This window comes from Phodopus roborovskii, unplaced genomic scaffold (genome assembly GCF_943737965.1).
Source record: "Phodopus roborovskii unplaced genomic scaffold, PHOROB, whole genome shotgun sequence".
Taxonomy (NCBI): Eukaryota; Metazoa; Chordata; class Mammalia; order Rodentia; family Cricetidae; genus Phodopus; species Phodopus roborovskii.
In genome coordinates this window covers 33,282,636-33,307,525 of record NW_026125281.1, presented here as the reverse complement: position 1 = coordinate 33,307,525, position 24,890 = coordinate 33,282,636, and the positions used below count along the sequence as shown (strand labels likewise).

Below are 24,890 nucleotides of genomic sequence, written 5' to 3'. Positions count from 1 at the left end.
ATGGAAGGCCTCACCCTCTCTAGAGGGTGGATGGGGGATGGGATGGGGGTATCTGTGAGGGTATTGAAGGACGGGAGGGAAAGGGAACTGGGATAGATATGTAAAATAATAAAAATATTAAATAAAAAAGTTTCCTTTAGAAATGAAGAGAAATGTGTGGACCAGGACCTAGATAGGCCAAATTTATACATACTTGTAGGAAGCCCTTCTGCACCATGGTCATTGTAACCTATAACACAAAAGGCACACATAAGAGGAAGGAGCAACAAGGCCCTATACACCATGCCATGGTACATACGGGACAAATATGGATGCACGTTTTTGTATATAATTATTTAGCAACTATTTATGCTCCAAGAACTAACATAAATGCCAACATGAACAAGAATTTATTGCCACTTCAGCCAGATCCAACATTTCTTTACCACATCTAGGACATGTTCCTAACAAGAGCTTCTCATAAGATTTAGTATCATATCTCAGTCCCCATTTATACATATCCACCTACACTATTATCTTCCCTTTTACTCTTCTTCTATTTATTCATCCAGTTTACGTTTATTGAGTACTTTTTTTTTCTAGACAGGGTTTTTTTGTGTAGCTTTGGAGCCTGTGCTGGAACTCAAACCCACAGAGATCTGCCTGCCTCTCTCTCAAGTGGGATTAAAGGAGTGTTCCATCACTGCCTGGCTTCTTGAGTACTTTACATATGGTTTCCCTACTTATAGTTGAAGAAATAGTGACTTAAAAAATTCTGTGCCTACTGTAGTTTACATTGGGACAAACTGCATATGTAGCTTATTTGTCTCTGGTATCTTGCTTAATGTTTGCCTAAGATGCTTGATGTTGAGTAGACAATATATTGATGCATATAAATTGTGTACTTTCTGAAACTGTATACAATTTCAGAATTATAGTGAAAAGATCAAAACTCAGATCATTAAAGTTCTAATTAGCAATAAACCTGTTGTGTGAATTCCACTCTCCCTATCTTCAGTTCTCATTGTTGAAGTGAGGGTAATAGATAGAAAGGCAAGACACCAACACTCTGATATATAGGACTTAATCAATCTTGAACTGAACTGGAGTCTTAGTCACTGCTAACTGGTGTACCTTTAGCAGAAGGTGAAGTTCAGGATGCTGAGAGAGAAAACTAATTAACATTTTACCTAGCTGTGAACCTTGTGTGTTACAATACCAAATTCTCAGGTAAGATATGTTCAATAGTGCAATTGTGGCATGACTATTATGGATATCCAACTGATTTCAGATTAGATTTGGGAATGGTTTAATGAAAGTAAATTATTCCTGGTATATTAAATCTCCTAAAAACCTCTGACTGAGAAGGTAATCAGCCCTACATGGAAAATTATTATGTTGTTCTAAAAAGACATGGCATTAAACTGCTTTTTAAATACTTATATTCATAACCACAGACAATGTCATTTTAGGCTTGATCAATCATAATACAGAGAAAAATGCAGACTCAAGGTGTTGAGAAAGACTGTTGCATATTCAGACATAAAGAAGACATTTAAAATATCTCTCTGAAGTTCAGAGAATTTTTTATATACTCAGAAGTGTCTGAAAATAAATAATGAATGTGGATAACCTGTAGCAAATTACAGAGCATACGCACCATTGACAAATAAACTATCCTTGTCCAGTGAGTAGTTGCCCAGCTGGGTGATTCCCTGGGTTAGATTTTTCAGCTGTGAATACAGCTCCTGGATGTCCATCCAAGGATGTGCAGGGTCATGGTAGAAGGCACAGATGGCATCCACACCAGTGGCTGTTCCATTCTTCTTAGGCCTGAAAAGAGAGAGTGTGTGGACTCTAGAACAGCCATAGTGTATCTCCGAAGCAGAAGGAATGGGCAGCAATGAGAATGGGAACTATAAGCAATGGTCATTCCTGTCTAATGCACAGAAAGAGGACTCACCTGAGGGAATCCAGTCTGCAACTAGAGTTGAAGGAGCCATTCTGGAACAGGTGTTCAAGCTGTGGATGGGCAAGGAGGGACATCAAAACAGGTGTGGATAAAGGGGTCATATGGGATCAATCTCCCCCAGGCTGCAGCATAAGCTTCTCACCAGGTGCTGGAGGACACTCTCAGTTGAGCTGAACACAGCTGAGGCATTGCTCATATTTGATGAATATGGAAGGTTGGTTATGGTGAAGTTGATTGTGAGGATCTGCTGATGGTACCCCATAGCTGCAGCTACAGAAGAAGTACAACTGTGAATTCACTGATACCAGAAAAAAATTCTGTTCTCATTAGCTTGTCTTGTTTTTCAGTCTCCTACCACATCCCACAGCATCAGTCAGTCAGAACATAACCAGTTCTTAAGAGCACAGAAATAGCCTTTCCTTAACATGCCCCGAATACATTTCCTGCAGACTTATTCAAAGCTGTGTTTAAGATGTTCTCTCTTCTGAGCAAAGAAGCCTCTTTCTGAAATGAAAACTCACACCAGAATGGTCTATAGTCCATTACTATCTATGGTTCCATTTGTATTTTCAGTGTAATTTTTAACTTGAAGATTTGATGCTTGGTGTGGCTAATATTGGTTGTTAAGTAATCATATGTGGGAATAAGAATTGAGAATTGCTTCCATCAGATTGACCTGTGGGTTATCTATGGGGAAAATTTATTCATTGCTATTTAATGTAGGAGACACAGTCATCAATTTGCAGCATCACCACAAGGCAGGAGGCCTGGGTTTGTACAAGAAAGGTAGCTGATATGAAGCCAAAATCAAGGAAATAAAGAGTGTAACTCCATGGTTTGCTTTAGGTCTTCTCTGCAGGTTTCTGCCTTGAGTTCTTGCTAATGTATACACACATACTCCCGCAAGCCGCATTAGGCTATGTCATTAATCACAGCAACAGAATATATCCTATAACAGCATTCAATTTGTCTTCCAAAACTTCTGAGTCTCATATTCACATCCTTCCTGAGCCTACCACTATGATCCAGCAGTTGTTAATCAGGACATGTAGAGGCTGCACTTGGCTGAACATTATGATTCCTGGAAATCAAATTCCTCCCATTCTTCTGATTCCCTATAATGTTGCTGGTCCCTGAGCCTTTGTACTGAGATCCTCATTTCTAGGAATATTTCATGCTTTATTTGTCTGGATCACACCTACTCATCCTGAGAGATTCAGTACATGAGGAATTCCCACTCCCCAAAGCCTTTCCCTTTCTACATTATGTTACATACCTGTTAGCCCCATTCACCAACACCACAAACATCCAAACTATTGCTGTAGTCTACTTTTCTCACACGCTTTTGGCTGCATGTGGGCAATTGCCCATTTTGATTTTTAGTCTGTTTTTTTGTGCATGTGAAGATCACCGTGACAGTAGCACCTTTGTATACTGGTTCCTTAGCACTTTCTGGAGGATAGGTGGTAGAAGAATGGACTGGAATCTAATCTAAGGTAGACAATGGGATCCCAAGATACCTGTTGTAGATTCGGGCTGCAGAGAAGTAGATGGAGAAGGTAGCATAGTGGTGGCTGGCTCAGGGGCTGTGGAAGAGATTATCACTGCTGAAATCCTCACTTCCAAGAATATTTCATACTTTACTTACCTGAATTGCTTCCACTCATCATGAGAGATTCAGTTCTGGGAGAATGTTTTTCAGAAAAGCATCCCCTTTCTACACACAACAAAGCCTGTCTACAGTGAGAGTAATTTTATGAGTATGGTTAGGGAGAACCACTGTTCACATGTGAACCATGTGAATTGTTCACATGTGAACCATATAGTGGAGTGATTTTGTGACTGGAAAAGTGAACAAGAGTATGAGTGGAATTACCTCAAAGTATTGTTATCAGCACAAAGGATGAGAAAAGAACACACATTTATTAGGAAGGTAGAAAATAGAATGGGTAAATAGAAGGATGGATGGATGGATAGATATATGAAAGGAGAGTCAAAGCAGAATCTAAGAAGAATCAAATCACACAAAACTTGGAGAGACTGAAGAAAGGAGATAACAAAGGCAAATTAGGTGAATGAACCTGATGGTGGGGGAAACACGTGTGTGTGTGTTTGTGTGTTTGTGTGTGTGTGCGTTTTCCTGTATGTGTCTCTGTGTGTTGATGGCTCTAGAGGAGATTATAGCATATGCATGCACTACTATCTTGTTTGTACAAATAGAACCTGTCTGTTGGTTGGGGGAATGGATCTTGCCACTAGCTACCAGTAGATATCTGGAAGTCTGTGCAGACAGGCAAGAAGTGAGATACCTGGGTTGACCCACAACCAAGCAGGGAGAAACAGGAATTCACTCTCTTGTCTGCTGATAGATAACCTAAGGAGGTAAGGTGTGACATTGGATTGCTCCATTATCTGACATTCAGATAAGCTTTATTTGTACAAGCAAGATATCACCACATAGGTATATATTTGTGTAGGTGATTACTAAATAGATGGGAAGATGCATGGATGAGTAGATAGGTGCTGTATTCATGGATACATGAATAGATTGACTCGTGAATTCACAGAAAAAGAAAGAGAAAAAATGATTGCTAAGCAGCCAAGCAAACAGGAGTAATAGGTATACAAAGAGTTGAATGGACTGAGAGATACATAGGTTGTAGCTGACCGGAGAGTGGCTGATCATACAGGGTGTGAATACATGTAATTATAGGCAGGATTTGGTAGATCAAAGTTCAGGTAGATCTACGTGTGTATGAATAGAGAAAAATAAAAGGAATAAAGTACAACTGGGAAAAGGAACTCTAGTTTGGATTTACTGATGCATTTGAATGAGCTTGTGAATGAAATTCTGAATAAGAAATGGGAGAGGAAAGAAACAAAGGAAGTATAAAATATCTAGGAGAACAGATGGATGGATGGACAGAATGATTAATAGAAAGACTGATGGAGATGTTATTTGAGTGCAGGAATATTTAGAAAAATGGAAGAATGAACTGCTAGAATGATAAATGATGAATAGGTTGCTGAAAATCCAAAACTCATCCCCAAGTGATTAAACAATATTTACATAAGTCCTGATTCCCTGATCTTGTTTAGGAAAAAATGGGGAATGCACTTGAACTTACTGCCATGGGAAAGTACTTTTGGGACTGAGTATGTACAGCATAATTTTAAAGATTAATTATTAATAAAAAGTACTTCATGAATCTAAAAAGTTTCTCCTCAGAACAAGATTACATTGTTTGAACATAGTGGCTTCCTAGAGAATGGCAAAATTCTTTATACCAGCTAAATATCTGTATATACACAAAAATTAATCATCCAGATAGTAAACCAATTAAAAACTATGGCATGGCTCAGATAATTCTCACAAAGAAGTACAAATGAAAGAGAAACATCTTTGAATAAATGTACAATATCCCTTGGTATCTGGGGAAAAAAATTAAACCTCTAAATAGGAGAGGGAGGTCAGAAGTTCAGGCACACAGCAGCTTCAGAAGAGCCACAATCCTCAGATGCAGGAGCACAGCAGAGGGGAGCCTAAACTTCAGGCCAGAGCAGTAGCAGAGGGAGGTTCTAGTTTCAGGTTCAAGAAGCCCCAGACCTCGGTGGAGTGTCAGGTGGTGGCCCTAGCCTCAGGCCCAGGAGTGAGGAGTGATAACCTGGTGAAACAGCAGCAATGTTTTCCAGCAGCAGATTCCAGAAACTATTGCAAAAAGTTCCTCTGGGAAAGAGCACTGTTGGGCATATATCTAAAGGAGGCATATTCACACCACAAGGACATATCCTCTAGTACTTACATAACAACACTTTTTATAATAGATCTTGGAAACAATCTAGATGCATCTCAAATAAATAATGGCTAAAAATGTATATTTACACAATACTACTCAGGGGTAAGAAACAATGACATCTTAAAATTCACAGGTAAACAGACAGACTAGGAAAAAAAAAACATCCTGAGTGAGGTAACCCAAAACCGGAAATAAAAATATCGTATCTACTCACTCATAAGTGGATAACAGACATAAAGCAAAGCATACCCAGCCTACAATCAACAAACCTAGAGAAAGTACAACCCTCTTCTATATACAGATGGAATCAGATGAAGAAATCCAAACTAACCAATGGGCCAAGCTCCTGGAGTATAATTTAAGTGAGGGAGAAGCAATAATAAGAACAAAAGTGTCAAGAATACGATGGGAAACCTACAGAATCAATTGACCCAAGTTATTGAGAGATATCTGACTCAGATCTGACAAATAGAGAACCTACAGAAGACCAAACTAGACTACCTTAATACAGGTGACAATGGTGTGACTCGGACAATATATGAGGTCACTAGCAGTGTGACCAAGATTTAATTAAATGCAAAAACTGACTTATTGGAGCCCATTCTATATGTAGTGAAAGCTTGCCCAGCCTAGACAGAGGGGTGTGGGAGGTGTAGAGTTATGTTGGTCTTGCCTCTATGAGATGATAGGACAGACTGAGTAGACTTTCTAGGGGAAGGCATTACCCTCTCTGAGGAGGAGATGTGAGGTCAGCATGGGATAATCGGGGGAGTGGGAGGAGAGGAGGAAAGGAACCGGGATTAGAAAGTAAAAAAAAAATAAAATTTTAAATAGTCTGAATAAAAATGATACAGTTAAGATGTCCAGGTAAATGGGTGGATTAGGAAACAATCATTATGAGTGAAGTATCCTGGAGTCATATGTCCTCTATAATTTGTAGATTTAGCTTTGAAACTTTAGATTTTAGTGTTTCATTACATGGATATGGTGATATTAAAGATTGAAGGGGAATGATAGACAGGAAGGTTCAAATGCAGAATGAATATGGGATGACCAGGTAGAGATGTAATACAGGGAGGGATAATTTCCACTAAGGGCATTCAAAAAAGTCACACAGACCACTAATGCTGTAGAAGATTCCTGACATATATGCACACACACAAAAATGTCTCTAAATTGAATTGATGTACAATGAGGGAACAGTGCCCAAGTAGATACCACAGAATGGCAAGTAATAGCCCAGAATCAGGAGTGGATTATGCCTTCTGTAGTTGTTGGTGATGCACTATAGACTCACATACTTTACTGCCTATTGTCACTGCTTTTGGTTACCCTCCTGAACATCTTCCTTAGACATTTCTTCTGACTAACTTTAGAGTGGTGGTAGGTGCTGTGCATGCTACTGTAGGAGGAAAGGAATCACAAAACTTACTCAACTATTAACACTTTGGGCTACAACAATGACTGGCCTGGTAACACACGAACACTGATGCAACAGCAACACAGATCCATTGTATAAAAGTCTCAAAGAACTAATACAAATTAGAAAAAAATTAAAGAGAGAAGGGAATTTTAGATAAAATTCCTAAATATTTATCAGATTTTGCAGGCTGTTAATGAGATCCCTGACAGTGAAATTTTTTTTAGGAAACATAAATTAGATGGTAACCATCTAAAGAGTCCCATAATTCTGCAAGTTACATATTTACAGATATTTTTATCCAACAAAGAAGAATATGAAAAATTCAGAAAACCAACATGAGGGCTGCAGTTTCAAGAGAGAGCAATTGTTTTGCATCAGAACTTCACTGAGACCTTGTTGTCTCTGAACAGACTGGCTTGTATTTGTGTCAATTTTCCTTTGGACATGAAGAGAAAATATGAACAAAGACTTAGGTTGGTGTAAATCGATACATACTTGTAGAAGGTTCTTCTTGACCAGGTTTATTATAGCCTAGAAAATAGAAGACATGTAAAAGGAAGGAATAGGAAAGGAAAGGATTCTGCCTGCTTTTGTCCACATGTCACCACACCACCCTTATATAGATCACTGAATCACCATTCATAGGACAAATGATAGATTACCAAACCACCATTCACAGGACAAATGATTCTGGAAATGAATTTCCTCTTATTTCAACTATGACTATCTCTCCCCCTTCATGCAGCATTTTCTCAGTTAATCCTTACAAACCATGTTTTCACACCTCCATTTCTTAATAATATACATACACATGAGTTTCTTCCCATGTATTCTACCAGTATGCATCCATCCAGAAGATCCTTATTGAGCACTTTTTCTGTGAAGTATTTGAAGTATATAGTACTAACAGACAAAAAATATAGTGTGTTTCCCCTCTTCAGTAACACAAGGAAAAGGTACAGACGATAGTTATTTGTTCTGTGTATCAGCAATAAACTATGGTATAAAGTAAAAGCTGAATGGAAAACAGTAAGAGGTTAAATGGTACAAAATCTCTGCCCACATCATGGAGTCTTATGGTTACAATGGCTAGGCAAATGATCAGACATAGAGTGATTGAACTGACAATTCTCTGGATATATCTGAAAGCAAGTTTCTATGTCTGGTTAATCAGGATGGAAAAACCAGTGTAAGTAAATGTGTGTTCAATAAGCATTGGGATACATTCCTGGATTGATGTAGAAGTAGAAAGGAAACTCAGCAAATACATTCATATCCCTACACTTGCTTACTTTGTATACATTATAATCACACACCCATACCTCCATGCCAGGCTATTCCTGTGTGCTTCTTAGGTTCCTGAAACAAGGTACTAAGTACACAGAATCAACTAGTGTAGACAGTACTAACAATGTTACTGATAGATGAAGAAAAAATAAAGGATACCAGGAGAAATTCCACAGCATACCACAGAGAACACTCACTATTGACATATACACTATCCTTGTCCAGTGAGTAGTTGCCCAGCTGGGTGATTCCCTGGGTTAGATTTTTCAGCTGTGAATACAGTTCCTGGATGTCCATCCAAGGATGTGCAGGGTCATGGTAGAAGGCACAGATGGCATCCACACCAGTGGCTGTTCCATTCTTCTTAGGCCTGAAAAGAGAGAGTGTGTGGACTCTAGAACAGCCATAGTGTATCTCCGAAGCAGAAGGAATGGGCAGCAATGAGAATGGGAACTATAAGCAATGGTCATTCCTGTCTAATGCACAGAAAGAGGACTCACCTGAGGGAATCCAGTCTGCAACTAGAGTTGAAGGAGCCATTCTGGAACAGGTGTTCAAGCTGTGGATGGGCAAGGAGGGACATCAAAACAGGTGTGGATAAAGGGGTCATATGGGATTAATCTCCCCCAGGCTGCAGCATAAGCTTCTTACCAGGTGCTGAAGGAGACTCTCAGTTGAGCTGAACACAGCTGAGGCATTGCTCATATTTGATGAATATGGAAGGTTGGTTATGGTGAAGTTGATTGTGAGGATCTGCTGATGGTGCCCCATAGCTGCAGCTAGAGAAGAACTACAACTGAGAATTTGTTGATTCCAGAAAAAAATCCTGTTATTACCAGCTTGTCTTCTCTTTCTTTCTGCTATTGCATCCCAAAGCATCCAGTCAAAACCTCCTCAAGTTCTTAACTACACATTACCCAATTAGCCTTTCTTTAAGATTATTAACATTAATTCTCTCCAATATCTAACTTAGATCTTATCTTTTTATGCACAGAATATATATCTCAAATGCTTACTAGATTCTCTGTATATCTGTATAATGATGTTCTGTATCCTAACCAAAGGAACCTCTTTCTGTAAACCTTTACTTGCCATGATTCCATTTGTACATCCAGTGTCAAGTTTGCACTTGAATATTTGACACTTGGTGTGTCTTATATTGGTTGCTAAGTAGTCCCATGTGGGAATGAGTATTGAAGAACTACTTCCATCAAGTTGACCTGTGGGAATATCTATGGGGTATTTTCTTGATTGCTATTTGATGTAGCAGACACAGTCATCTAAGTTCAGCACCACCACCAGGCAGGTGGGTTTGTGTTGTACAACAAAGATAGCCGAAATGACACTGAAGTCAAGCCAGTAAGCTGTTTTCCTCCTTTGTCTGTTTTATATCCTCTCTCTAGGTTCCTGTCTTGAGTTCTTACTTAGCCTTCCTTAATATTAGTCTCATATTACCCAAAGCTGCTTTAGACTATAGCATTAATCACAGCAACAGCATGCATTTATATAATAGCATTCTATTTGTCTTCTAATGACTTCCAATTTTCGTTTACACATTCATCATTATCATACTCTTATCCCCAGTAGTGCTAAGCAGGACATAAAGATGCTGCACTTCGCATTGAGCATTACATTTTATGAAAATCAAATTCTTCCCATTTCTTCCCATTCACTATATTGTTGGTCACTGAGCCCTTATACTGAATTTCTCATTTCCAGGAACATTTCATGCTTCATTTATATTGTTCATTCCTCCTCCTATGAGATTCACTTCAGGAAGAATTTTCCCTGATGGTCTTCCCCTGTCTGTCTACATTATATTATATGTCTTGTAAGCACATCCCACTCTCATAAGAAACAAAGTATTGCAGTAGCCTATTTGTCTCACCTTCTTATTCTTTTCATGTGAGCAAGTACGTATTTGGATTGTTAGACTAATTTTGGCATATATGAATATTACCTTGACACTAGCATCTTTATACCCTGATTTCCTGGCTGTCTTTGGAGTATATGTGGGGGAAGTGTATGATAAGGGATATAAACTAATGGGATCCTTAAATACCTGTGATTGATCCCGGCTGCAGATATGTAGATGGAGAAGGTAGGGTAGTGGTTGCTGGCTCAGGAGCTGTGGGAAGGATTGTCATTGCTGAAAAATCTCATTTCCAGTAACATTTCATGTGATTTACCTGGATTACTCTTACTAATCTTGAGAGATTAGTAAAGGAAGTATTTTTTTTTTCTCAGAAAAAATTCTCCTTTTTATATACATCAAAGTTTGTCCATAGTGAGAGAGGCTTTTCTACCTATGGTCAGAGGTAGAATGTCAATTGACAGTTGAACCATGAGCTAAATTGGAGTAATTGTGTGAGTGGAGAATAAATCTATGTAAATGGTATTAACTCAAAACATTGAGATTAGTTATCAGCATAAAAGACGAGCAAACAATACAAATAGATTAGGAAGACAGAAAATAGAAAGGGTAAGTATATGGATGGAAGGAAGGATATATAAAAGGAAAGCCAAGGCCGTTGGAGAGATGGCTCACAGGTTACTAGCACTGGCTGCTCTTTCACAGGTCTAGTCTTTAATTCCCACTAACCACTAGTTGCTCACACTCATCTATAATGTGTTCTGGTGCCCTCTTCTGTAGTGCTCACATACATTCAGACAGAACACTGTGTACTTAATAAATGTATAAATCTTTATAAATAAATAAAGAGAACTCAAGAAGATTCAATGAAAGACAACTTGGAGAGATTTAGGAAAGGAGAGAATCGACAACTAAGGAAATTAACTTGATGTTGCATAAACAAGTGTGTGTGTGCCTATGTTTTTGTGTATGTGTGTGTCTCTGTGTTTGCATTTATTGATCAATAGGCAGATTATGGCATAGGTATCTAGATATGTAGATGATTATAGAATAGATGGGAAGGTACATGATTGAGTAGATAAGTACTGCATGCATGGATACATGGATGCATTAGTTTGTAAATTCACAGAAGGAGAGATAGAAAGTGAATGCTAAACAGCTAAGTCAACAGAAGAAATAGAAGTATAGTTGAATGGACTGAAAATACATAGGTAGTACTTCACATAAGAATGACTTATCATACAGGTTGTGAATATATAGGTAGATTAAAGATTAGGTGGATCTATGAATGGATAAAGAAAAAATAAGAAATAATAATGTATGATCTGTAAAATAGACACTAGTTTGGATTTATCAGTGAATGTGGATGCATGAATTAACCTGATCGTGAACAAAGGAGAGAGAGAAGGAGCAAAGTAAATACAAAAGAATAGGTAGGAGAATTGAATGGATTTAGGGATTTATGTATGTATGTATGTATGTATGTATGTATGTATGTATGTATGTGTGCATGGGTGAATGGATGGATAGATGAATGTGTCAATGTATCAGTGGTTCAGTGGTTGGATGGATAGAAGAATTGACGGGAATGTGGTATGAGTGCAAGAATAACTAGAAAAATGGAAGAATGAACAGCTGAAAAGATGTGATAATTAGGCTACTGAACACCCAAACTCAAGTCCGAATACTTAAAACAAAACAAAACAAAAACAAACAAATAAACAAACAAACAAAAACCTTACAGAAGTCCTGGTACCCTATCATAATTGAAATACATTTGAATTTATTTGTATGGGAGAGGAGTTTTGGTAGTGAAACTGGATAGCATAGTCTTTAAGACTAACAATTAACAAACAGGTCCCCATTAATCTAAAAAGCTTCTATACAGAAAAGAGAAAACATTGTATTAGCAAAGTGGCTTTCTGTAGAATGGCAAAATTCTCAGCTAAATATCTGACAGAGGATTAGTTAAGAATAAAAAATTGACCACCAAGAAAACAAGCCAATTATAAATTGTTCCATGTCTCTAATAATTCTCACAAAATGAAATACAATTTTTTGAAAAACTGTTCAACATCCCTAGGTATCAATAAAAAATATTAAAACTTCTTTAAGATTTCATTTTACCCCTATCAGAATGGCTAAGATCAGAATAAAACAAACAAACAAACAAACAAACAAAATGACAACAAAGGCTGGCATGGTTGTGAGAAAACAAGAACAATTATTCCCTTCTAGTGGGGGTGTTACCACTATAGAAATAAGTGTGCTTGTTCCTAAACTCCTGGAGATAGATCTATTATAAGAACCAATGTTACCACTTTTTGGCATACACACAAAGAAGTCTATATTTTTTTTTATATCTGGTTAGTTTGTATGGAAAAACCAAGTGTGAATAAATGTGGGTACCATAAACACTGAGGTACATTCTTGAAAGTAGATACAAGAAGTAGAAAGGAAGCTCAACAAAGTCACTCAAATCCCTCTGCTTGCTGATTTTGAATGTGCAACCATACTTCCTTGCCAGGCTATTTCACTGTGGTTCATGAATTCTGGAAATAAAATACTATCAATACTATTTTTAGTGTAAGAAAAAAAGGGGGTGGTTGGGTACATTCCACAGCAAGCACAGGTCATGCTTACAATTCACATGTAGACTTTCTTTGTCCAGTGTATAGTTGCCCAGTTGGGTTATTCCATGAGTCAGTTTGCTTAGGTCTGAGTACAGTTCCTGGGTGTCCAACCCAGGATTTGCTGGGTCATGTAAGTAAGTGCAGATGGCCTCTACACCAGTGGCAGTTCCATTCTTATCAGGCCTAGATCAAGAGGATTTTAGAGATTTTAGAAATGTAGTAATGTAGATAGGAATCAGGAGGAAGAAGCAAGCAGAATAATATATTTTAGGCAAATGGACACCTGAGGGAATCCAGTCTGCAGCTTGAGTTGAAAGAAGCATTATGGAGCAAGGGTTCCATCTGGGGAGAAAAACATTGAAAGCAATGAAAATAAAATTTGGATAGAGTTGGTAGATATGATTTATCCATACAGAAGCTACTGGAATGAGGATCTCACCAGGTTCTTTATGAGTGTCTCAGTGGAGTTGAACACAGCTGAGCCATTGTTCATATTTGCTGAATATGGAAGGTTGGAAATGGTAAAGCTGACTGTAATAATCTTCAAGTGGTGCCCCAAAGCTAAAAGAGATGAGGACATGTATAGTTAAGAATTTACCTTGGACAAGACTGGAATCCTAATCTCTTCAAGTCATATCTCCTGTGTCTTAGCACCTACCAATGTACCCATTCTGAATATAAACTTAATATCACATCTCCACACCACACCAATTTACCTTTCTGAATGTTCCTAACACACTTTGTATATACTTTCCCACAATAACCGTATTTTCTCTTATCCACACTATCACCCTACCAGACTCATGGGATATACTGTCTAGAGAACTTTTTCTACACTGAACTTAAAAGGAGTGTTATGAAAAGAAAGTCTTATTGATACTGCCCTGTAATTTTTACAACTCATATATCTATGCAGTTTCAGTGTTCCATTTGAGTGTTTTGATTTGTCATTTCTAATCTGGTTTCTCATGATCTCTTAGCTTTGGTTACTCATTAGTCCATAACTACCATCCTGTCTTTATGGGCTCTGAATGAGAAATTCAAAGGCTATATTGGGATATGAACTTTATTCTCCATAGAAGCCAAATTCCTCTAACTTATCCTAATATACTATGTCTTTTTTGTTTAGGAGCCCTCATTGTTAATATAATTTCCAGCAATACTTATGTCCTTTTTATCTGGACCACTCCTACTCAGCCTGAGAGATTCAGATCAGGTTGGACTGTCTCTAGGAAGCCCTTTACTGCAAGTCCACAACAAATTAGGCACTACACTGCATCGGTCTGTTTATCTTATAATCCTGGTGGTTGTCTGAGGCTTGGAAGCTGATTGAATTGCTTCTAAAAACTTCATGTCTGTAATGAAAGCTATGACACTAGGTTCTTTATATCCTTGTGTCTAGATCTCATATAGAAATTGGGACTGTTGAACAGGAGATCTTCTGAAAATAGAAACATGTCCTCTGATACCTGTGGTGGATTCTGTTTGCACGAGTGTTGATGGAGAAGGCAGCATGGTAGTAATCGTAGTGGCTGATTCAGGATCTGTGGGAAGGGATGTCATGAGGGATGGGTAAGTCCATATGTAATTAGAGAAGTGGCAGTAGTCCAAGTGTGACTAAATGTGGGTACCATAAACACTGAGGTACATTCTTGAAAGTAGGTGGAAAATACACAGAAAGGTCAAAGGAGTGAATGTGTATTAATGTTAAAAAAGCCTGTGAATAAAATTAACTCAGATACTGAGTGGTTGGCTGGAGAATGGCTGAGAATGTAGGACAAAATAATTGAAAGACAGTAATGGAATTATATGTAGATAAGTAGAAAGATGAATAAGCATATGTAGAAGCAGAAGGAAGGAAAGAAGGAACAAATAACATATAAGTAAATGAACATAATGAATAGTGGGGAAATACATTAATAAATTTGTGTTGGGGTAAGTATATGAATGAATAGGTAAGTGCATAGGTGATGGATAGACATACTGGCAAGTGGTCAGGAAGGTAAATGGGGGAATGGATGGATTGATGACTGACTTTTATGGTGGGTAGATAAATTAATGAATAGTTAATGAATGGATAGATATGTGTGCATATGGCTAGGTAGATGCACAAACAAATTAAGTGAAAAGGAGTGAATGCTAATCAGACCAACAGATGAGAGAATGAAGTAGTTGAGTGGATTGACAAATGAATAGGTACTGAATATATGGGTGGGTTGTTGTATTGTGGGTGGATATATGAGTGGAAAGGTATATAGGATAATGGATGGATAACAGGGTAGGGGTGTGTGTGTTTGTGTGTGTGTGTGTGTGTGTGTGTGTATTTAAAGGAAACATATCAAAGAAATAAAGGACAAGCTAGCAAGTGGAGAGAAGTAGGAGTTGATGAATAAATAGTGAACAGATGAAGGGTTAGAAGGATGAATAGAGAAGCAATGACAGAATAAATGAAGCAATACAGTAGAATGAAAAGCAGGATGGATGGATGATAAATAAATGGACAGGTGGGTGGGTGCATAGATGGATAGATGGCAGAAAATATGGCTATGGAGGAACAATAACTAGCAAATGAAAGAATGGACAGCTGGAAATATAGATGAGTGGAATAATGCACAAGTGGACTATTTTACCCAAACACTTTAGTTAGACATCAGAATTTGCTAGGTAACAATGAAGCCCCTACTGCATCCTCAATAGCATTTGATTTAGGTAACACAAACTTCAGTTTCTGCATAATTTGGTAAATATTACCACACATCTTCTGGCTCAGAAGATTGAGGAAAATTCAGATATCCAACCCAAGGACTATCAAGTGTCTATAAACTTTGCAATCTTCTTTCCACTGAGCCTTTGGCCTCTTCTCGGAGACTGGGTTATGTTTAGGACAAGCTTCCTTTAGAAGTGAGAAGAAAAGCATGGATCAAGACATAGGTCAAGCTAAATTGGCACTTACTTGTGATTGGTTCTTCTGTGCCAGTTCCACTGTAACCTAGAAAAATAAGAAACACACACACACACACACACACACACACACACACACACACACACACACACACAAGAAGAAGGCGTTACATAGTCCTTAGCACCATGATGTAGATATATATCACTTTATATACTAACTGTGCATCTACTGATGTCCTATGGTCTGATTTATTTGGCATTGTGAAGAATGTCTTGGTGTTTCAACTGAAAACCTTTTCTACTTTATCTCAAATGTGTTTTCCCAAAGTGTGTCTTATTTTCATATATCACTCAACATATTTATATGCATCCACTTACACCATCATCCTTTCTTCTCTCTCTCTCTCTCTCTCTCTCTCTCTCTCTCTTTCTCTCTCTCTCGCACACACACACACACACACACACACACACACACACACACACAGACAGACACATATGTTTATTTGGGAAGTTATCATGTGTGGTACTGCATTTTTACTTGTGTGTAGAATTGAACTAAACACTCCATGCTCCACTACTGTTTACACTGGGACAAAGTGCACATGTAACTTATTTTTCTTAGTGTTAAATATAATGTCTGAAATACAATGGATATTTATAAAATACTGAGTGAACAATATAATGATCAAGTTAAGCTGTGTAAACTATTAGAGAGAAAAATCCTACACAAGTCCTTGTAACAGCCAAGGTAAAGGACCAGAATAAAACATTGAACATTAGAATTCATATCCAGATAGTAGGTAGGTTCATTTTTGTACACGTGTTTTAATTTTTCTCATTGTTAAAATGAGAATAGCTTGGTAAACATCATGGTACACAGTGGTCAATACTGATTGCAAACTGACAAGACCCACAACTTTCAAGAAGACAAAGCACTGGGCATTCTGTGAGGGGGCTTTGGAATTGGCTTAAATAAACTGCATTGCTTCACTCCAATTCTTGGTAGTTCCAGCCTATGGACAAGGTTTCTAAATTGTAAAAGAAATAGGAAGAGAGAGATGAGGGCCATTATTTATGTCCATCTTCTCATTGGCTCAGAACACCATGTGACTAGCTAATTCTACTTTCCTGAAATGCTATTTATGGGTACTTCTCAAATTCTTGGAAGAAGAAGCTAAGCACATGGAAGCAACTGGTCTGGAAAGAGATCACTGGCTTTGAAAAAGCAAGGAAAATAAATAATTGCTGAAGATATTCTACAGGAAAACACAGACCATGCTTACCATTCACATAGAGACTATCTTTGTCCAATGTATAGTTGCCCAGTTGAGTAACTCCGTAGGTCAGATTACTCAATTCTAAATATAGCTCCTCTGTGTACAGTCCAGGATGTGTAGAGTCATGTTGGTAGGAGCAAATGACATTTACATTACTGGAGGTTTGATTCTTTTCAGGCCTGAAAAGAGTGAAAGAGTAAGAGGTTGGGACTCTAGAGATAACCTAATGTGGATGTGAGAACCAAGAAAAGGAGGGAACATCAGAAGGGTCAAAATAGGTACTGCCATTCCTGGAAAATGGCAAGGAAGTGAACCCACCTGATGGAGATCAGTCTGCATCTTGGGTTGAATGAGATATTCTGGAGCAAGGGTATAAGCTATAGAGGAAGAAAATGGGGAAAAGAGAAAAGTGTTAAATGTACGATGCACATTGTTTCTCCTAAAAGGATGTTTTAGGATAAGGGTCTCACCAAGTTCTGTAGAACACTCTCAGTGGAGTTGAACATGACTGAGCTATAGCTCATGTCTTCTGAATATGGAAGATTAGAGATGGTGAAACTGATTGTGAAAGTCTTTAGGTGATGCTCTACAGCTGTAAGAAGACAGGAAGACAGAAGCCTGTAACTGAGAGTTTGCCTGATACTACACTAGATTCCTATATGCATCAAATTATATTGCACTCATCCAAGTTTGAGCTAAACATCTCATCTTCATGTTACCCCAATTTCCTTTTCTGAATGTTCTTCATGTATGCTATCTCTTTTGGCATAACAGATCAGGTCTTATCTTCTCATATCCAAATTATTACCCCCACAATATTCACTGTGTGTCCCAGTGATTTTTTTCTATGACAAACACAAGAAAAGTATTTATGTAGGCAACTTACTAGGATACTCCCCAGTCTTCTTACCAACTATGGCTCCCCTTGAAATTTCATGTTTCTTGTTTCTTGGCTTGATATTCAAGATTACTTTAATGTGGTTTCTTACAATTCCCAGATTCAGTTACTTATCAATTCTGTGCCTAATGCTATGGTCTTATGGGTCCTGAGGTGGACATAGAGAGCTATCACTGGGAATTGAGTTTCATGCTTTAGAAATCCCAAATTCACCACTGTCCATTCACTTGCTCTTGATGGCCACAGAGCCCACACTGTTAGAATATTCTTTCACAGCAACAAACCATGACAGTTTATCTATTATTTTTTTATCCATCCTGGGAGATTCAGTTCCGTTGGAGCTTTCTCCAGAATGCCCCCACCCAGTTATATTGTGTTAGGAGCCTCTCTCTTCACAGGAATCTCTCATTGTATTGTCATGGTATGTTCATCTCAGAAGCCTGGTAGCTGCATGAGGCCAGGCATCTGATTGAAATGATAGTCTAATCTCTGCTGTTGTAATAATGATACTGGCAATACATCCATACAACATGGCTTGCCAGGTCTCATCTAAAGTCAGGAGGTAGAATTGTGGGATAGGGCTTCTTATAAAGTGTAGGAAAAGGCTTTCTCAAATACCTGTGGCGGATTCTGGCTGCATAGATGTCAATGTAAACGGCAGGATGGTGGTGCTTGGCTCAGGAGCTGTGGAAAAGGCTGTCAGCAGTGATGACCCCCATACAGTCAAGAAAGTTCTTATAGAAGTGGTTCAAACCAGGCCAACCCCTCACAAGTGGACCATAAGCAAGAGTGACGGTGTAAGTGAAGGGACAACTAAGTCTCTGAATGAAATTTATTCAAGGCAATGAAAACTGTGAGCAGTTCATCGATTTAAAGTCAGATAAGAAAGTGATGGGTGGATTAAGAAATGAAGAAAGAACAGGGAAAGGACATTATTATGGGTGCATGTATGGTTGATAACTGAGAGAATGGATGGCAGGAAAAAGAGGAAGAATGAAAATGAAAAGTAAATAAAAAATTATGAGGAAAATTAGCAGACTGATATAAATAAGACACCATAGGACTAATAAAGATGGAAAAAATGGTTGCAGAAAAGGGTAGGTGATTGGGTCATGGAATGAAATTGTAATATTTTAGCCAAAACAACTTAATTAGCAATCTGTTGTAGAATATCATTTTAAGGTGTGCTACATTTGTTTATGCCATGGGATATTTGTTTAGTGATGCAAAGATGTATTGCATTCTTTTATGTTGCATTTGTTTAACTCTGTGAAACTGTGTTACTTTGCATATCTAAAACACCTGATGATGTAAGAAAGAGCTGAATGATCAATAGTGAGGCAGGAGAAAGGATAGGCAGGGATGACAGGCAGAGAGAATAAGTAAAAATATAGAAGGATAGGATCAAGGAGGAAAGAGCGCGAAAAGAATCACCAGCCACCCAGCCACATAGCCAGATACAGATTAAGAAGGAAAGAAAGGATATACAGAAATAGATAAATGTAAAAATCACAGAGTCAAAAGATAGATGGGATAATTTAAGTTCAGAAAAGCTTTCTAGAAATAATGGCCAGATGGACATTCATAAGTAAGAAAAACCTCTGTGAATGTATTTATTTGGAAGCTGGGTGGCAGGTCTCCCAAAAGAGCAAAAGAACCAAAGAGAGAGAGAGAGAGAGAGAGAGAGAGAGAGAGAGAGAGAGAGAGAGAAACAACTATAGCAATCACAATTCATAATTTGACAATGAAGAAGCCCCTACTAAGACTATGATAGTTAAGATTATAATAGATGTAAATTAAAGAATTACTTTTTAAAGTATATTCCATAGCCCTCATCAAGGAAACTTCTTTTTGAAACACACAGAGACCATTACAGAGTTCCCAACCAATCAAAATGCATAGTGGTGAAGCCAAGTACCAATGACACTGGATACATCTATAAAACAACTCCTACACCCAAGGCACTAAAATCATCACAGAAGTGTCAGGGGAAAGTTTGTAAGAGCCAAAGGATTAGGGAGTTTGCTATGAGACTATAGACTACAATAATGTCAGAAGCTACACTCATAAAGTCTCACCAACATGACTAAATAAACATAAGATGAACAAGAACAATGACAATAGATATGCCAAAGTGAATGAGGAAAATCCCAAGAGTTCTCAACCCTATCCAAAGAACTACACGCAACTAAGGAATGGTAAGAGTTGGAAAAATAGTCTTTCCTAGGGAAGAGCACAGCAATTGGTTATCCAATATCAAGTACTCAGTCCTGAAAACATAGTTACGAGTAACATTATAGAGACTGAACAGGTTATATTTAAGAATATATATGCATACACATATATGTCTATGCAAGTAACAGCGAATAATAAAAAAAAAGGCCATAAATGGTTTTTGAGGAAGGAAAAATGTTGTAAGTATATTACAATCTCAAAATTAAAATTAGAAATAAATAATTACTATTTGACATGACACTTTTTATAAGTAACAATCTCTCATTTATATTTCTTCCTCTAAACTTAAGGAGTAAAGGGAATTCAGAAATTAAACTCTAGGGATGAAGGGCAAAACATAAGCTAGGGGATAATATTTCTGCTTCTAAGGCCGTGGGTACACACAGGAGACTGGACTGTGTTTGGGGCAAGCTTCATTTGTAAATGAGGAGGAAAGCCTTGACCAAGACCAAGTTGGCATGATTTGATACTTACTTGTAGTAAGTATGTCTGAACCAAGTCCATTGTAACCTAGAAAACAAAGGTCAAGCATAGGTGCAAGGTGCAGAATGATCTCATACATTACACTCTCATGTATGTGGGAAATGGATACTTGTCCTTGTGAGTACTTATTAAATATCTACTCATGTTGTAGGATCTTATGTAAATATCATCACAAGGGAAACCTTCCTGATGTGTTATTCCAATCCAACTCTTCTCTACTAGCTCCCTTGTAGGCTGCTAGAATGAGTGTCTCATATGATTTATGTCCATACCTCAAAATCCAAAGATATACTCTCATCAATGCCATTATACCTATATTCCTGTATATAAAATATAATAACCCATTTGTTATGTGTCTTATTCCACTTAAAGTTGAAGAATACTGTGCTGAATAATATTGTAGCTTGGCTCTGCCTCACTATAGATTACATTCAGATGAGGTGAACATGAAACTTATTCATCTCTGGTGCCAGAAACAAATTCCTGTTTTCAATAGATTCTTAATAAATGCTGACTTGGCAACAAATTAGGCATATAAATTTTGCATTTATTTTGAGAGAGAAACAATGCATAGGTCTTCAATGGTCAAAGGATGAAATATAAACTCAGGACACCAAGACTCTTTTCAGCTACAAACTTCATTTCTTAAAAGTGTATCTTGGCCCATTTCATTTCCAGTGCCTTAATTTCTTTCTTTGTTAAAATGGAAGTATGATGTTCTTTCACACTGCATGGGGTGTAAATATTACTACAAATAGTCAGTATGACAATTTAGTATCACCAAGGAGAAAAACTCTAAGCATGATGTTAAAGGAGTTCATAGATTGGGTCAACCCAGGAGGGATGGCATTCCTTAACTCTAGACAGCACTGTTCCAGGGCCTAGATACCTGGATGGATAAAAGGTAGAGAGCTAAAGACTAACATTTATATCGTTTTCCTTCTTGATGTTGTCTGTGATGTGATTATATACCTTACCTTTCTATGCTTTTTGTGTGTGCTTATTTAATTATTTGGACAGAAATGAAGGCCATAGAAACAGCTAGTCTACACAAAGACCACTAGGAACATTTGACAGTACAGAGTAAATAATGGATGCCTGAGGAGATCATACAACATACAACAGACCATGCTCACCATTTACATAGAGGCTATGATTCTCCAGTGTGTAGTTTCCCAGTTGGGTGACTCCATGGCTCAGAAGGCTCAGTTCTGAGTACAGACCCCATGTGTCCATTCCAGGATGTGCAGTGTCATTCTGATATGTGCAGGTGGTCACCACACCTGTGAATGTTCCATTCTTCTCAGGTCTTAGAGAGAAAGGTATAGAGATTCAAGGGGTGGTCCTAATGTAGATGGAAGCCTCAAGAAAGGAGAAAAGTGAAGATTATCAAAAGAAGGGATGGTAATTCTTGGGTAATTAGATGGAAGTAGAATCACCTGAGGGAGACCAGTCTGCAACTTGAGTTAAGGGAGCTATTCTGAAACAAGGCTCCAAGCTGTGGATGAAAAAGGAAAAAAAAAAAGAGAGTAAACAGTTAGTTGGAGAATGTAGATGAAGTTAATTCTGACATGGTATTTTTAGGACAGAGGGTCTTACCAGGTGTTGCAGGACATTCTCAATGGAGTTGAACATGGCTGAGCCACTGATCATATCTGCTGAGTATTGAAGGTTGGAGATAGTGAAGTTGATTGTGAAGGTTTCCAGGTGGTGCCACATAGCTGGAGGAAAACAGAAAGGTAAAACCTGACTCAGTGTGGTGACATGACTGGAAGACTGCTCTGATCATTTCATTTTCTCTATTATGTGGTCTGTCATGACTACCCAACACTTAACATGGGTGCTAGGAATTTGAACTTTGATCTTCATGTTTGGGGCCAAGCACTTTACCCACTGTTTCATCTACCCATCTTAAGGAGAAGCTTCTTAATTTGGAACTGAAGTTCATTCTAAGCTGTTTGTTATGCCTTTCTTCCTTCATGAATTATCCTTTCTGTAGTGAGTGGTATTCTTCATGCAAACCACTGTCCTGTCAATTATCTGTGTGCACATGCTGTTTCTGATTTACTGAGTCATTGCTGAAGTAATTTTCCTTCAATCAACACTTTATTACCCTTTTGTCTGGATCATTCCTATTCATAACAGCAGTATCAGTATGGGTGGAATTTTCTTCATAAGCCGTCTTTTCTATTATGCCGCTTGTATCTCCTTCTTATTTCCCCTCATTATATTTTAATCATCTGATTACCTTATGAACATGGTGTTTGTGTGAGGGCAGACATCTAATTTAATTGCTGCTTGGATTTTTTGTATGTAATGATGAACCTAGCACTGGGCTCTTCACATCTTAAGTTTCGTAGCTCTCAATGACATGTGGCAACTGTTAGAGGTGTGGGGCAAGGCATTCTTGTCAAGTAAAATAAAAGGATCCCCCCGTATACCTGTACTGGACTCTGGCTGTAGAGAAACTGGTGGGGAGGGTAAGATGGTGGTGGCTGGCTCTGGAGCTGTGGAAAAGGCAGTCATTAGGCATGAACAGAGTGACCTGATATGGAAACCCTTATAGCATTGGTTCATGTCAGAAAAATTACCCATAAGAGTAAGGGAAAGAGAATCATGTTAGTAGAGGAATGAGAAATATCTGTAGATAAAATTAGTAAGACAGTGAGGGTGATAAAAAGAGGAGAAGCTCATCAAAGAGTACAGATATATTTGAATGCAGAAAGTAGAAGGGGTGATTGTAAAGAAAAACATATAAATGATAGGTCAAAGCAGAATTCAAAAAGGTTGAAAGCAGTTTTAGGAGGTAGAAGCAAAACAGAAGGAAGAAAGTACAATTAAATGAATGAGCATGGACATAGGTAGATAACTGGGCAGAAACAGGGTATGAATGTGTGATAGGAAGGTATATTGATAAATGGAAAAATAGGAAGATGGATGGATGGGTGGCCAAGTTGTTCACAGGGTGTCTAGAGAGGCATATAGATGCATAGTGACAGCAATAAAGGGAAATGAGTGTCAAATAGGCATTTGGACAAAAGAAAATGTGTGGATATAGGGGAGAATGGATTGACAAATGCATAGGTAGGTGGGCAGAAAGATTCATGAATAGATAGTTCATGGATAAATGCTTATATGGGCAAGTATACAGATGTATGTGAAGATGTATGGATGGATGGGCAAATGGATAGAAGAAATGAAGGACAAACAACAGAAAACACAAGTAAAGGATGGATGAATGAATATAAAAATAAAAAACATGAAAAGTTCAGTCCAATGCTAGGGATGCAGGTCAAAAAAAGAGGGCCAAGGACTCAACATTATTCATCTACTAAGACCTTAGCCTCTCTTGGGAGCCTGGTTTGTTCTGAGGCATGCCTTTTTGAATGAGAAGACATACATAAGCCAAAATTCTTAATGATACAGACACATACTTGTAGGAGGTACATCCGGACCAGGTTCATTGTAACCTAGGGAAAAAAGTTGCACTTTATTTCTACGAAGCATACAGTAATGAACAAATCGATTTTTTATTGTTCTGAAATTTACACTGGGACAAGATACATTTAAAAATTATTAGTTCCCGGCCCCAGGGATATGATCTGATTTATAGTAGATTTTGGCAAATGTTGACTGGACAACAAAGTGATGCACTTAAAGAGTGAAATTTTTGAAGGTGGATTCTAACCAAGTTTTTTTTTCTGTGACAGAATTGAAGGGATGGATGTGAAGCAGAATACCAAAGTGGGGACATGTTCCTTCCGTTCTCTTTGCCTCAGTGTCCCCTTTGTTAAAATGAGAGCAATGGGGAGGGTGCCAATATCGGCCCTCTCTTCCGTACTTGTGTATAACAGTTACAGTTGATTTCCCAATTTTAGTGATCTTAGAAACAGCTAGGAGACAAACTTCTGGGCATGTCTCTGAGAGAGTTTCTAAGTTTGAGATGTGGTTGAAAGATGTGCCTTAACTGTGGGTATCTCCTTATCATGAGCCATGTCTAAATAGGTAGGAGAGAGTAACCCGAAGGCTTGCACTTGGCTGTTTCTTCTTCCTGACCATTGGCGCTATGTGACCAGGTGCCTCACCTTCCTTACCATGATGAGAGTGATTTCCTTACATTGGAAAATAAATT

General features: G+C 38.0%; 1 protein-coding gene across 1 annotated transcript in view; it reads right to left on the bottom strand.

Moving 5' to 3' along the window:
* LOC127233096 (mucin-16-like) overlaps positions 1-24,890 on the bottom strand; it is a 138,815-nt gene that overhangs the window by 13,039 nt on the left and 100,886 nt on the right. The window contains 21 exon segments of the mRNA XM_051199507.1: positions 194-229; positions 1,640-1,812; positions 1,943-2,001; positions 2,094-2,215; positions 3,472-3,537; positions 7,667-7,702; positions 12,975-13,147; positions 13,248-13,306; positions 13,404-13,525; positions 14,434-14,508; positions 15,918-15,953; positions 17,149-17,321; positions 17,461-17,519; positions 17,613-17,734; positions 18,659-18,724; positions 20,750-20,785; positions 21,895-22,067; positions 22,198-22,256; positions 22,358-22,479; positions 23,200-23,265; positions 24,193-24,228. Of these exon segments, the coding sequence (XP_051055464.1) occupies positions 194-229; positions 1,640-1,812; positions 1,943-2,001; positions 2,094-2,215; positions 3,472-3,537; positions 7,667-7,702; positions 12,975-13,147; positions 13,248-13,306; positions 13,404-13,525; positions 14,434-14,508; positions 15,918-15,953; positions 17,149-17,321; positions 17,461-17,519; positions 17,613-17,734; positions 18,659-18,724; positions 20,750-20,785; positions 21,895-22,067; positions 22,198-22,256; positions 22,358-22,479; positions 23,200-23,265; positions 24,193-24,228 (1,869 nt within the window).